Here is a 15547-nt window from a genome sequence, read left to right as displayed (position 1 = left end):
CTTTTTCCATCCCCTCACTTTCAGTCTGTATGGGTCCCTAGGTCTGAAGTGGGCCTCTTGTAGACAGCATATATATGGGTCTTGTTTTTGTATCCATTCAGCCAGTCTATGTCTTTTGGTTGGAGCATTTAATCCATTTACATTTAAGGTAATTATCGATATGTATGTTCCTATTACCATTTTCTTCATTGTTTTGGGTTTGTTTTTGTAGGTCTTTTCCTTCTCTTGTGTTTCCTGCCTAGAGAAGTTCCTTTAGCATTTGTTGTAAAGCTGGTTTGGTGGTGCTGAATTCTCTTAGCTTTTGCTTGTCTGTAAAGGTTTTAATTTCTCCATTGAATCTGAATGAGACCCTTGCTGAGTAGAGTAATCTTGGTTGTAGGTTTTTCTCCTTCATCACTTTAAATATGTCCTGCCACTCCCTTCTGGCTTGCAGAGTTTCTGCTGAAAGATCAGCTGTCAACCTTATGGGGATTCCCTTGTATGTTATTTGTTGTTTTTCCCTTTCTGCTTTAAATATTTTTTCTTTGTATTTAATTTTTGATTGTTTGATTAATATGTGTCTTGGCATGTTTCTCCTTGGATTTATGCTGTATGGGACTCTCTGTGCTTCCTGGACTTGATTGACTCTTTCCTTTCCCATGTTAGGGAAGTTTTCAACTATAATCTCTTCAAATACTTTCTCAGTCCCTTTCTTTTTCTCTTCTTCTTCTGAGACCCCTATAATTCGAATGTTGGCAGGTTTAACGTTGTCCCAGAGGTCTCTGAGACTGTCCTCAGTTCTTTTCATTCTTTTGTCTTTTTTCCGCTCTGTGGTAGTTATTTCCACTGTTTTATCTTCCAGGTCACTTATCCATTCTTCTGCCTCAGTTATTCTATTGATTGCTTCTAGAGAATTTTAAATTTCATTTATTTTGTTGTTCATCATTGTTTGTTTGCTCTTTAGTTCTTCTTGGTCCTTGTTAAGTGTATCTTGTATTTCCTCCATTCTATTTCCAAGGTTTTGGATCATCTTTTCCAAGATTTTGGATCATCTTTAGTTCCAAGATTTTGGATCATTCATTACTATGAATTCTTTTTCAGGTAGATTGCCTATTTCCTCTTCATTTTTTTGGTCTGGTGGGTTTTCACCTTGCTCCTTCATCTGCTGTGTGTTTCTCTGTCTTCTCATTTTGTTTAACTTACTGTGCTTGGGGTCTCCTTTTCGCAGGCTGCAGGTTCGTAGTTCCCATTGTTTTTGGTGTCCGTCCCCAGTGGGTAAGGTTGGTTCAGGGGTCTGTGTAGGCTTCCTGGTGGAGGGGACTTGTGCCTGTGTTCTAGTGGGTGGGGCTGCATCTTGTCTTTCTGGTGGGCAGAGCCGTGTCTGGTGGTGTGTTTTGGGATGTCTGTGAACTTAGTAAGATTTTAGGCAGCCCCTCTGCTAGTCAGTGGGGTTGTGTTCCTGTCTTGCTAGTTGTTTGGCATGGGGTTTCCAGCACTGGAGCTAGAAAGCAGTTCATTATAGTTCAGAATATTAGTGTGCATTATGAGAGCCCCAGGAACTCTTCCCTAATCACTGTCTCAGGATCTGTGGATGGTAATTTTCCTGTGTCTCTTTAGTATCTGGCAAACTAGAAGCTCTTCAGATGAATACAGAAGGAGATTCTGAGGAGCTAACTTCTAGCCCACCATCTTATAATGGACAAGGTAACTATGCATTAAGAAAAAAAGCAGAAACTAAGTTCTGGTAAAGAGAAAAGGATGAGAAAGGGGAAAATGGAGACTTAAAGGAAGAGTCAGGTGTAGGGAGGATAAATGAAAGATTTCAGAGCAAGAGGTAGAAAAAGTGGGATCAACAAGGGTTCAGAAAAGAGGATCACTAGGGAAATGAAAACTCTTCATAATTCACAATTTTGCCCCAGGAGCAGAGCCACCAACATTTGGAAATGAGAAGTGTTCCTGTGTTATATGTTTCTCAAAAGATGTGCCAGGAGGTCCAGAAGGAAGTACTGAAGGTAAAGAAGCTAGTGACATGATGGGTAAGGACACCTGAGTGTGGTGAGATGGGGGTGGCTCCACTGGTAACACAGACGCAGGTTGGGTGGTGGCAGGTGATCCAATCCATCCCAGTATCCTGATCTCTGCATTTGCTTGACCTGATCCTTTTGGGAATAGCAGGGAAGCAAGAGATCATTATAAAATTGTGTCTAAGGGATGACCCATGTTGATTATATATGGATGATGTAGTAGAAATACACTTTTAAAAATGGCAGTATATTGTTTATTACATCAGTATATTACTAATAAAGCCTTGTGATTTACAATGTTTTCTATCCCTGTCACCCAAGAAAGTCAAGTGTATGTCCACTAGTATATAATAGTGTCATTTTGTCACAACCTTAGAAAGTTCTCAAAAGATAACTAGTCCTGTCACTTAATTGTCAGGAGAAGAGACTTCAGATCAACTATTCTTAACCCAGCACATATTTTTGATAGATGTTCTCCAGCATGTCACTTGTTTATATAGTGATCCTATTAAGTCTTAAGAACTAGACAGATATCCCTGAGTAAACTGAAGTACATAGGTATTGAAGAACGTTTTTCAAAGTCCCATTAAGAAATAAAGGAAGACCCAGGACTCATCCTGGACTCTCACTTCTCAATTCAGTAGGTTTAGTTCCTTTAGAAGGAAGAGACAGATGATAACCCAAACATCTTTATAAATTCAAGCCTTTTGCAGTATGAATCATCCTAAGATTTATAACTTTTATTTATTCATTTTTGTTTCCTCACCACCTGTTTTTTCTAGATACTGTGGATCTTGGAAACAACTCTACTTTGGGAAAACCCAAGAGGAAAAGAAGTAAGAGTGTATACAATTTTACTTGCTTTTGGTATTAAAATGAGTTTTTAAGGCCAGTTTCATTATTATAATTTATAATAATAAATATTAATAATATGACAGCCCCATAAAGATGTCTATATCCTAATCTCTGGAACCTGTAATCTGTTCTCTTACATGGCAAAAGGGATTTTACAGATATAATTAAGACAGGGACCTTGAAAGGGGCGATTATCCTGGATTATTGTGGTGCATCCAATATCATCAAATGGGCCTTAAAAAATGAAGAAGTGTGTCTGGCTGCGAAGAGAGGGAGAAGCGATTATGGAAGATAGTCACAGAGAGATGCAATATTGCTGGCTTTGCAGATGAAGGGGAGGAAAAAGGAATATGGGTGGCTCCTAGAAGCTGGGAAAGTAAAAGAAATAGATTTTCCTCTATAGCCTCCAGACAGGAATGAAGGCCTACTGAAACCTTGATTTTAGCCCAGAGAGACCCTTGTCAGACTTCTAACCGACACAAGTGTAAGACAATAAAGTGTTTTAAGTCACTAAATTTGAGGTCATTTGTTATGGCAGCAATAAAAGAGTAATACAGAATTTTTGGTCATTGGAAGTGGGGTGCAGCTATAATGCATTCCTGAAAATGTGGAAGTGGCTTTGGAATTGGGCAATGGCCAGAGGGAAATTGGGTTATAAGAAGAACTTTAAGTAGAATGATAGGGAATGTCTAGATTGCCTTGAGCAGTTTGTTAGTAGAAAGGTGGTGCTGAAGACTCTGCTTGTGAGGACTTGGAAGTGAAGAACATGGTAGAGAAAACCTATATCATATTAGAGAATGTGTAAATTGTCATGAAACCACTGTTAGTTTAAAGGTGTCACTGAAGGAAATAAGGAACATGTGTTTGGAAATTAAAGGAAAGGGGATCCTTATTATATAGTGGCAGAAAGCTCAGTGAAATTCTATCCTGCAGTTATGCAGAAAGCAGAATTTTCTGGATATATAGCTAAGGAGATTTCTAAGTACTATGATAAAGGTGCAGCTGGTTTCATGTTGCTGCTTAGAGTAAACTGTGAGAGGAAAGAGATAAGTCAAGGGAAGAACTGCTAAACAAAAGGAATAAGAACTTGATGATTTGGAAAATTCTTAGCCTATTCAGATTGCAAAAGATGCTCATATTAGGAGCGTCATTGTCAGGAAAATGTGCTCTGCAGTGACAACCCAGAGTGTGGCTGTATAACTTTTTGCTAATGCCCCAGAAGTAGTGAAAATTCAGGGTATTCAGTCATATAAAATGTTCTTTGAAGAGGTTAAGTTTGTGACCCATAGATACCTTCAACCATCTCAGCAGAAGTGAAAAATAGATATGTGAGTATACAGGAAAGATCTGTAGAAGAGACTGTTGTCTAATGGAGGAGATCCCCATGACATACATCAGAGATTGATAAGATTCTTGAAAACTTTATACCAACAGAAACAGAGATGTCCTTTTTCTAGTCCCTGGAACCTGTAATCTGTTGCTTCACCTGGCAAAAGAGACTTTGATGGTGTGATTAAGTTAAGGGTTTTGAGATGTGGAGGTTTTTCTAGATTATCTGGGTGGCCCCCATCAAATCACAGGGGTCCTTAAAGTCAGAAAACCTTTCCTTCTATGGAGAGAGGATATGTGACTATAGAATAATGATCAGAGAGATGCAATGTGGCTGGCTTTGAAGATGAAGGCAGGGAGCAATGAGCCAAGAAATGTGGGCAGCCTTCAGAAGCTGGAAAAGGTAGGGAAATGAATTATCCCCTACGGCTTCCAGAAAGGAACAGAGCTCTCTGGATTCTTTGATTTTAGCTCAGTGAGACTTATATTTTTTCAAAAATTTTGTTGTTTTTAAAATTTTAAAATATATGCTCTTTGTAAATTTTGATTGATGTATATCTTTCTAGATTTTTCTATGCATGTATTAACACATGTATATCATATACTAACACATTATATCATAAATCTATTCTTACTGTTACATTTCCCTTAGTTTAAAGCAGTATATCATGCACAGACATTATAAACATTTAACATTTTGCCAAACTTAATTGTAAAAAGTTTCATTTCATTCTGCTTTAATTTGCATTGCTCTCATTTTTGTTGTGGTCAAGCACTTTTCATTTGTTATTGGTTGGTTGTGTTCCTTTTTCTAAAAATGGCTGATGAAAATAAATAAATAAATAAAAATGGCTGGCGTGTAAGCCTTGCCCAGTATTGCTATCTTTTTTTTTTTAACCATGCTGAAGAAGCATCGGAATATATATATATATATATATATATATATATATATATATATATATATATAAAATTTTGCCTATGTATGTGGTTACTATTTTGTCTCATTTGATGTTATTCTCTTAGGCTTGTTTATAGCATATTTTGTTCTAGAGAAATTTGAAAATTTTATGTAGTAAGATCTATCAAGGTTTTCCTTTATGGCTTCTAGGTTTTGTTTATAATGTACAAAGATATTTTCCATCTCAAGATTTTTAAAATATTTATATTTGCTTCTAGAATATTTGAAGTACTTAGTGCTTTTAAATGCTTAAAGCTATTATTCACATAGGATTCACTTCTTTGTGTATGATGTGAGATAGTAATTACAAGGAATAACACCAACACTTTTTTTTAAATTGAAGTATAGTTGATGTACAATATTATATGTTACAGGTGTACAATATAGTGATTCAGTTTTTAAAGGTTATATTCCATTCATAGTTATTATAAAATATTTGCTATATTCCCCATGATGTACAATATATTCTTGTAGCTTGTTTTATACCTAATAGTTTGTACCTCTTAATTCCCATCCCTATATTTCCCCTCCCCTCTTCCTTCTCCCCACTAGTAACCACTAGTTTGTTCTCTATATATGTGTCTGCTTCTTTTTGTTATATTCGACTACTTTGTTGTGTTTTTTTAGGTTCCAAATATAAGTTATATAATACAGTATTTGCCTTTCTCTGTCTGACTTATTTCACTTAGCATAATTCCCTCCAAATCCATCCATATTGCTGCAAATTCATTCTTTTTATGGCTGAGTAGTATTCCATAGTATATATATACACCACATCTTCTTTTTCCATTCATCTGTTGATGGACACTTAGGTTCCTTCCATATCTTGGCAGCGTAAATAATGCTGCTGTGAATATTGGAATACATGTATCTTTTCAAATTAGTGTTTTTGTGTTCTATGGCTATATGCCCAGGAGTGGGATTGCTGGGCCATATGATAATTCTATTTTTAGTTTTTTTAGAAACCCCCAAACTTTTTTCCACAGTGGCTGCATCAACTTACATTCCCACCAACAGGGTAGGAGGGTTCCCTTTTCTCTACGTTCTTTCCAATTTTGCTGTTTGTATTCTTTTTGATGATAGTCATTCTGACAGATGTGAGGTGATGTCTCATTGTGGTTTTGATTTTCATTTCCCTGATGATTAGCGATGTTGAACATTTTTTCATGTGCCTATGAACACCAACATTTTTTTCTTCATGATTTTAATGCCCTCTTGTGCCTTTTCCTGTATTCACAGATCTGTGTCTGACTCTACCCTGAAATGCTGGTCAGTTTATTTTATTTTTTTAAATAGAACTTTATTGGAATATAATTGCTTCACAATACCGTGTTATCAAGTCGGTTTAATTACAGTGCTTTAAAGTAAAATTTTCTATTCCTACTTGTTATACTTTATTTTTAACAAAGAAAAAAAGTAAAAAAATATAATGAGAAGCAAGAGAAAAGGAGGTTTCAGAATTTCAGTAATTCTGGCTCCCTCACTGTGCATGAATTTTAGAATCAATCAAGATTTCCTCTTAATAGCTCCCCAACTGCACTGGAACTTTGAAAATACATTCAATTTGGAGATAAATTTGGGTAGAAATGAGGGTTTTACATGGAGAATGAACTACTCATTTATTCAGATCACATTTTACGTTCTTCAACAAAGTTTTAGTTTTTTAAATAGATCTTGCACATTTTTACTTTCCTTGTCAGCTTTATTGAGCTATAATTTTCTATAATAGCACTCATCACTGTTAAGGTATGATTGGATGAGTTTTAACAAACTGACCTCGTCAATTCTTTAAAATTTGTTGAAAGTTCCTTTGCATCCTAATTTACGTCAGTATTTGTGAATGTTCTGTGCCACTTAAAAATAGTGTGCATTGAACTATTTCTTGGGATCTGGCCTCTCCCCATAAACAGTCTTTATCAAGCACAACTTTGTTGTTTGGTTCTTCTAAATCTTCTAAAGTAGCTTATATTCTTTCTATCAGGTTTCTATTTAGATGTGGTAAGTTCTCCCACATGGTTGTGTATTTGCCTCCTCACTACTCTGTTGTGTTACTTTAAATACTTTGAGGCTATTCATGACTGTATAACTTAGTGGATTTTTTTCCTTTTATTATTATACAGTGTTCCTCTTTATCCCTATTAATGCTTTTGATCTTAAATCTCTTTTTCAGGGTGCTGATAGTGTTCCATGAACTTTTATGTTTTTGAGGGTTTTGACTCCCTTTGCATTAAGCCCTTTTTTGCAGCTTTGTTTTAGGCCTCATGTAACAACACTTAGCTTTTTCTAAACTTCTCTGATAATCCTCATCTTTTAATAGTTAAATTTTATTTGTTTACATTTATTCTGATTCCTAATATATGTGGACTTATAGATTCTATATCACTGTTCATCTTTATTTTTCTGTGTTTTTGTGTCCTTTCCTACTTTCAAATGGGCTGAGATAGAATTCTGTATTCTACCTTTTTTCCCTGCTGGTTTGGCGATTAGAGATAAATTTCTGTAATCTTTTGAACCATGCCCCAATCCCCAAAGATGATAAGGATCTTAGCATGGATTCACTACAGGTTGACCATCCATCTCTACCATTTAGCTATTGTTTAACATTTTATTTTCTTTTAATTACAATTTTGAAACTATTAATATTATGATTTTTGCAGTTGATATTTACTTAAATTAAAATTTTTAAAAATCATTTTATGTACTCATCATTGTTTCTTTTCTTTGATTTTGCTTTTTGTCTAGCTGAATTAAATCCTTTGGTTCTTTTATTGAGTGGTCTCTAAGTGGTAAATTTTTCAAGTGTTGTATGTGCAAATTTGTCTTTTTTTTGATAGACCCAAGGTTAAAATTTCTAGGTTGACTTTTATTTTTCATTAATAAAGTGTTTACTACATTGTCTTCTAGAATCTGTTTTGTGACTGACTGATGCAAATTCCTCTTTTATTGTGATTGTCATTTCTTGGTAAATAATCTGTCCTTTCTCTCTAAAAGCTCTTTCTCCAACACTGAATCATGGAAAATTTAAATTTAGAGAAAACTGGGGAGAATTTTACAGTAAACACCAGAATACTTTAACATAGTTTCACAATTAACATTGTACTATTCTTGCTTTATCAGATTTCTTTCCATCTATCCATTTCTCTATATATCCACTAACCCATCTTCAAGTTTGAAACATTTCAAAGTTGCAGACGTCAGTATACTTCTCCCCAAATACTTCAGCCATGTACATCATTAACTAGAGTTCAATACTTGTTTGCAAGATAAAGTTTGTAATGAAATGTACAAATACTAAGTGTACCATTGATGAGTTTTAATAAATGTATTCTCCCATGTAATCCAAATCGTTATCAGGATACAGAACATGACCATCATCGTGGAAGCACTTATGCCCTTTCTGGTATATCCTTATCCCTCACTCATCAGTGGCAACCACTATTCTTATTTTTTTTCATGATAACTTAATTTGGCTTGGTATAAAACTTTATATATGATTTTAGAGCATGTTCTCTTTTGGTGTAAGGTTTATTCCACTCAGCATAATGTTTTTGAGATTTATCCATATTGTTGAATATATCAGTAGTTTGTACCATTTTGTTACAAAATAGGTTACATTGTATGGACTATACCATATTTTGTGTATACTTTCTTCTATTTATTGACACCGCAAGTGTTTCCAGTTTTGGGCTAATATGAAAAAGTTGCAATGAACATTCTTGTAGAAACTTTTCTGTGGCTCTATGCCTTTATACCTCTTGTATAAATTCCTATAAATGAAATTGCTGAGATATAGGCTAGGTGCATCAGTTTTTTTGTCTCCTTAAACGCACATAGGGGTTAGTAATATGGCACACACAAGCTGCCCAAGTTGAGGAACACCCCCAGTCTTAGAAGGGGGTTACTAGCAAACCTGCACAAAACTTATCCATGAGGGAGGCATTAGCTGGAATTTAAGAAAATTTTACTATTCTGGAATATTTCTAAGGAGGGAGACATTCTCTATTTTATATTGGTCATGAAACAAATCTGCCCTCTGACCTGGAAGGCGACACTATCTCTAGCTTCCAAAGCTGTTAGCTTTTCAAACATCCTTGAAAAGATACTCTCAGCCATGTGGAAATGCCACAGAACCACCCTCCCCCCCCACCCAACAAATTCACATCACACATCAGATTCTGGCAAATTTCCCCATGAAGATACCATTCCACCAGCCACCCTGATTAATCCAACCAATGTAGGCTAGGGCAAAGTCCATTCAATTTATTTCCTGCTGCATTTAATGAATTTCATAAACCATAAATGCCTTAGGTCTCTAATGACCACCCCTAAGGTGTAATTCTCCACATTTGCATGAGAGAGGCAGGTGAATGCCTGGCTTTCACACAAGAAGTACAATCCCAAGGGCACACATGGTGCCCCTGGAAGGGAAACATTTACAGTGGTTGAGGTCCCCTAATGGGACATACATCAGCCAGGGGGAAGGTGGACAGTATCTCCAGGGTGGGCCCCTGGCCAACTGTAAGCCTTAAAGTTCCCAGTTCTGTTCATTGCGTCTAGTCCTTGATTTGGAGGGCAGACACTTCCTGAGGACAGTCCATCTGATCTGTCCTCTTTGTCCATGACACCAACCAGATGGTGTTCATTCTTCACCCCCCACCATAGAATGGCTGAGCATGGGGGTGGGGGTGATGTCTGGAGGGACTCTGCATGGGATATGCAGACGCTGGGACCAGCTCCTTTTCTTGTATCTGGTGAATAGTAGATTCCGCATCTTTGTAGTGGGAGAGCTGCACCAAGCATTTTCCTTCTGGAGGAAGGATTCAGAGAAGTTCTGAAAGATGGATATTATTAATGTACCTCCATCCCCTGTACCTTCTAGAGCTTATGGGATTCCCTCCTCAGATGCCTGGAGTTTTCTTCTTCCTTCACTGCTGCAAAATATGTGTATAACATTCCAGTGGCTGGGACTTCATATTTCTTTCCCAATCATTTCTTATTCCCACTCAGACCTTTCATTCAGAATAGTCAGATACAAGTGGGGCAAAGACACTTTCATAAAATAACCAGAATTAAATCTGAATCCCTTAGGCCCTCAAAGGCTGTGCCTTCCAGGCTGGTTGGGGAAAGAATGAGGCATCATTCCCAGGAATGTTCAAACAGAATCCTGTATTTTCAGAATTGGCCTGTGTAATACTATTAACCCCTCACCGCTTTTGTCCTGATCATTATCCAGGAAGGAGCTGATCCCTTTCTGGAGGCAGCTGCCTTCAGTAACCAAAGGTGCCTTACAGAGGTGTATGGACAGGAGATGAGGGTTGTGGGCCAGATAGTCAGTGCATTGTGAAGAGCTCTTTTGTTAAAGGGCACATCACTGTCAGACTGTAGTGGTCCGGGCAGCCAGGCTCAAGATACCCGTGACTTTCTAGGGTCACGATGGTACGGCCAGAGTCAGCTGGTCTGTAAGCAGAAGTATAGACCATGTTGCGGCACCGCCCAGAACCCCAAGAGCATCTTGAAGCCTGGTCAGGCAGGAGCAGGTAGAGGCAAAGCCCCTTGCAGTGTGGCTCCCCCCACGTGGGACAAATGGGCCAGCTTCTAGCAGGAGTCATGAGCCTGGCGATCAGCCATAACCCCTGCGTCAGAATCATGATGTCAGCCTCCGTCAGTAAAGACCAGGCACCTGGGCATTCCCATGAGGGGCCCAGACTGGTCAATCAGCACCACGGTTCATTTCCACAATCACTGCCCCATAGATCAGTGTCCCTACTCTGCCAGTCTGTAGTTTTCCACATGAACGACCAAGCATGTAGCTTATGTGCAAAAGCCCAGTCATCTGACTTCCGCCAACCAGAGGAGTGACCACATCGGCTTTGGTTCTGCCAAGCTGGCTCTGAGGCCAAACAGCCACAGTGGCCCAGTGGACTTTGGCTGTCAGCTTAGCCAAGCATCAGTGCACCAGACCCAGGCCTCTGGGGAATCTTGGTGAATTGAAGACCTCAGTGAGGCTGACATTTGCTTCAGGCTGTGAAGTAGAATAGAAAGCCAAGGTGCCACTGGGGCAGTCGCTGCATTCTCTTTTTTTCTTTTCTTTTTAAATTGAATTAATTAATTTACAATATAGTATTAGTTTCAGGTGTACAGCAAAGTGATTCAGTTATATATTTTTTTCAGATTCTTTTCTATTATAGGTTATTACAAGATATTGAGTATAGTTCCCTGTGCTATACAGTGAATATAACTTGTTGTTTATCTATTTTGTATATAGTAGTAACTGTTAATCCCATACTCCTAGTTTGTCCCTCCGTACTCCTTTTCCCTCTGGTAACCATAAGTTTGTTTTCTATGTCTGTGAGTCTAGTTCTGTGTTGTAAATAAGTTCATTTGTATCATTTTTTTAGATTCCACATATAAGTGATATCACATGATACCTGTGTGTCTCTGACTTACTTCACTTAATATGATAATCTCTAGGTCCATCCATGTTGCTGCCAAATGTCATTTTGTTCTTTTTCATGTATGAGTAATATTCCATTGTATAGATATACCACATCTTTATCTACTCATCTCCTGATGCACACTTAGGTTGCTTTCATGTCTTGACTACTGTAAACAGTGCTGCTATGAACCCTGGGGTGCATGTATCTTTTTGAATTAGAGTCTTCATCTTTTCCAGGTATATGCCCAGGAGTGGGGTTGCTGGATCATATGGTAGATCCAGCATTCTTGAATATAGCATTTCCATTTGAAGAGCAAGGCTTTTTGGCCCTTCCTGCCTTGTAAGTCAGCACTGAGCTACTTACCCAGCACTAGTGGTCTTCGCACATTCACACATCTTCATATCACACACAAGAAAGCAAAACACAACACAAAATCCACTCTGTTTCCTTAAGTCCTCTGGGAATTTCAGGCACTATATTAAACATAAGTGAGAAGATTTGTGTTACAACTGCAAGAATACAGAGATTATTTAATGGCAGTTCTCCATATTAAAGTTGAGAATGCCTCCCAACTTCAGAGCATTTGAATTTACATAAGAACACTTGAAAAGGGAACAAATTGATATTTGTTCAAGAGAAAGTCATCTCCTATAGTCTCCAAATCTACGCAGGGTAAAATATAGCTCAAAATCAACCTCACACTGCTACACTGGTAGTTAAGAAATTTGCCCCATTCTTGTGAACTAAGGTCTGAAAAAAATACTTGAAAACTACTGATATGTAAGGCTTTGAGAATTATATTTACAGCTCTAAGTAATTAACTTTATTATGTTTTTTTTTAAGAAAAAAAGAAAGGGCATTCCTGGTCAAGAGTAAAAATGAAACATCAGAGAAAAATACCTCAAAAAGGTAAGCAGCAAAGTGAAGTAGTCACACCTGTTCAGTTTATAAGGCACTGCTTATTGTCTTCTTGCAGCCTGCAGTCTCTTGAGGACAATAATAGTTTCCTAGCTACTATGTCAGTCAGGATATAGGCCAAGACACTTTAATAAAGAAGCCCAAAAATACAGTGGCTTCAACAAAATGGTTTATATCTCACGTGTGTAATAGTCCAGAGCTAAATGCTAACAAGACACTGCCATCCTCAATATGTGGCTTCTTTCCTAGGTCAGGAAACATTGATTTGGAGAGATGTTCTAAAGGCTAAATGAATAAAGCAGACTGTATGTGTATGTGTGTGCATGTATGTGTGTGTTAAAGAAAATATATATATAAGCATTATTTGTTTTTATATCTCTATAAATCCTTATTTATACATATTTATCAATCTATATATAGAGGGAGACATAGATATAGATATATAGGAAAATCAATGTCAGTACATCCATAAAAATATATGCAGTAGTTGAATTTGGTCATTGGAATATAGGTGATGTTTACATTTTTATTTGTGTTTTTTAAAGGTATGTGTATATACTCAAAATATTAAACATGTTCAACTATTGTAATGGAAAAGTGTCATTTAAACAGTAAAATATGCAAAAGAAAAGTCTGACAAGTTAATTGTGGCTATCTCCAGATGGTGATGTTTCATGCAATTTTTATTTTGTGAGTTTCCAATAACGTGTATATATTACTTCTAATCAGACCCCTGAAATCTTGTTCATTTTAGTAGTGGTTTAAGGAACAACTTTTCTCTAGACAATGAGGGCTAGACTTCATTTTCCACATGATTTCCGATTTTGAATCACTAGATCTATACAAGATTTTAGAGTCCAATTAAAATTTATTAATTTTCACTAATCTATATATCTTACATTCTTGCCAATTTACATGGCTGCGCTATTAGTGAACGTGTATAATATTGTTCAGGAAGAAAGAAAAAAGTGGTTGCATCCATTTTAAGAATGCTTATTTTCAAAACACTAAATATTTGTATTTAATCATTATGACATTTTCATTTAGGTCTGTGTGTCCATACATAAATTCTAAACTACTTTTTTCCAAAGTATAATGAAATTTTGTATGTACTTTAAAAGTGGTCCCTCGTAAGTAGAGAATGCTCTGGACACCTGCTTGAGATCCCTTGCCATAACTTTCTTTCTTGTCTAGGTGTATAGTGCAGGGGGGGGTTCAGAATTCAAACCCATATTCCCTCACTTGCTTTTTTTTTTTTTTTTTGATACTTCTGAATTGAACTCTTTTCAACACATGTTCAGAGGTAGATTGATACATTTCTTATGTATTTTTACAATTAGACAGCCATAAATTATGGTATTGTACTTTGTAATACACAGCTTATAAAGCACTTTCAAAAAACTTTAACACTTGATGTTCTGTGATAATATAGAACAACAATAGTAGGTCTATGTTATGGAGGAAGAGACAGGGACAGAGGTTTAAGTGGATTTTCCTGGGTTTCTGGCTCGTAGTTGATGTTTTATTTCCACTATATTATACTCGCTCATAAAATTCCTCGCTTGCTTTTCGTTTCACATGTCAGCTGCTGTTTGCATAACTCTATCTTTTCCCCTGCCTACCCCTAGACAACAGCAACGCTGCTGGCCAACTGGCCTCGAGTGGAAAGAAGGTGAAAAGGCATCTGCAGGACCCTGCCAAAATCAGGAGTAAGATTGTTTGTGCCACTTCTATTTTGCCCTGGGGGTCAATAGAAATTTTGCTAAAGTTTTGAGGAACACAGATCTTCGTTAATTTTTTACTAGTCAAGCTTACCAGTCAAGTTGAGAGCCATGAAATCTTTAGAAAGCAACCCATTTGGAGCCAGGATTGTAAATTGTTTGCATTTATATCATAGCTCTTAACTGCCCAGGACCTAATTTTTTTTTCCTCTGAGTTTTATCTGTTTTTCATGAAAATTCCTTTACCTTATATTATTGGTTTATTAAAATGGCTAGTTTTTATAAATTGTAAACAGAAAGTAAGTTCATTCTCTCATTCCCCTTTCAAATCTAACTTCTAGGTGAGTTTTTCCTATCTTGGGCAGGTCATAGCATTTTTCTGTTCCCTTTTCACAGGAACAAGAGTCTTTTTCCAGCTATTGGGGTCCTTTCAGGCCTGGTATTAAAACTTAAGTATTTTCTCCAATTCAAAGCACCTCCCTGCCTTCCGCCTGAGCAAGCTTGGTCTGGAACACCTGCAGTGGAGAGGTGGCATAATCTTCTCTCATTCTCTTGTCTCTACTCCCACTCAAGAGCCGCTGGCTTGAGCCCATTCAGGATTGGGGAAGTGGATGAGAGAGGAGAGATAAGAGTGTGGAAGTGTCTTACTTGACAGGGACAGCTGTGAGATGACACTGGATAAGGAAAGTGCACAAACACTAGCTCTTTCCTCCACGAGATGCTTTCATTAACTCCGCAGTGAGGGAAGAGGCACCAACTTGACTTTTTTGGAAAGAAATGTAGCCTGGATATGAGTGAAGAGCTAGGGCCGCCATGACCTGTTCCACTAATACTTTGGACGGTCGCATAGGTGGTTCGGTGCACTGCCTTTGGACGTAGGCTGTGAAGTAAGGTGACCAACTCGACCCGGTTTGCCCAGGACTTTCCAAGTTCTGCCACTGAAAGTCCTGCATCCTGGATACCCCTTAGTCCTGAACAGACTGGGGCAGTTGGTCACCCTTTTTGGCACTTAGTGAATTGTTCTCAACGGCTGGGACTTAGTTCTACTAAGATTTTGAGAAAACAGTATTAAATTTAAAATTGTCATATTTACTTCTAGTGGTTAATACCAAACATAACAATTTTTTTTAAAATAACCTTACATTGTAATCTGACTGCCGTAGTATTTATTAGGGTTTGTTATGGGGTTTCAGTGTTATTAAATGGGCACTAGAGCCTGGGGACACAGAAATAGTTAAATCCTGCCTTGCTCAGCCAATCTGTTTTGAAAGTAAAATACAATAGCGCTATATTATGAATTAGTGGGTTTTAAGCACCAAACCTCCT

The 15547-nt window shown here is 37.3% G+C and overlaps 1 protein-coding gene across 1 annotated transcript in view; it reads left to right on the top strand.

Annotated features, from left to right (window-relative positions):
* Positions 1-15547, top strand: part of SP140 (SP140 nuclear body protein) — a 47403-nt gene that overhangs the window by 16529 nt on the left and 15327 nt on the right. Inside the window, 5 exon segments of the mRNA XM_027118948.1 lie at positions 1597-1683; positions 1899-2015; positions 2786-2839; positions 12426-12491; positions 14129-14209. Coding sequence (XP_026974749.1) covers positions 1597-1683; positions 1899-2015; positions 2786-2839; positions 12426-12491; positions 14129-14209 — 405 coding nt within the window.

Source organism: Aethalodelphis obliquidens, unplaced genomic scaffold, assembly GCF_003676395.1.
Source record: "Aethalodelphis obliquidens isolate GAN/ISIS:26980383/991018 unplaced genomic scaffold, ASM367639v1 scaffold2, whole genome shotgun sequence".
Classification (NCBI taxonomy): domain Eukaryota; kingdom Metazoa; phylum Chordata; class Mammalia; order Artiodactyla; family Delphinidae; genus Aethalodelphis; species Aethalodelphis obliquidens.
Note: the sequence above shows the minus strand (reverse complement) of the source record. Positions and strands in the feature narration are given on the sequence as shown.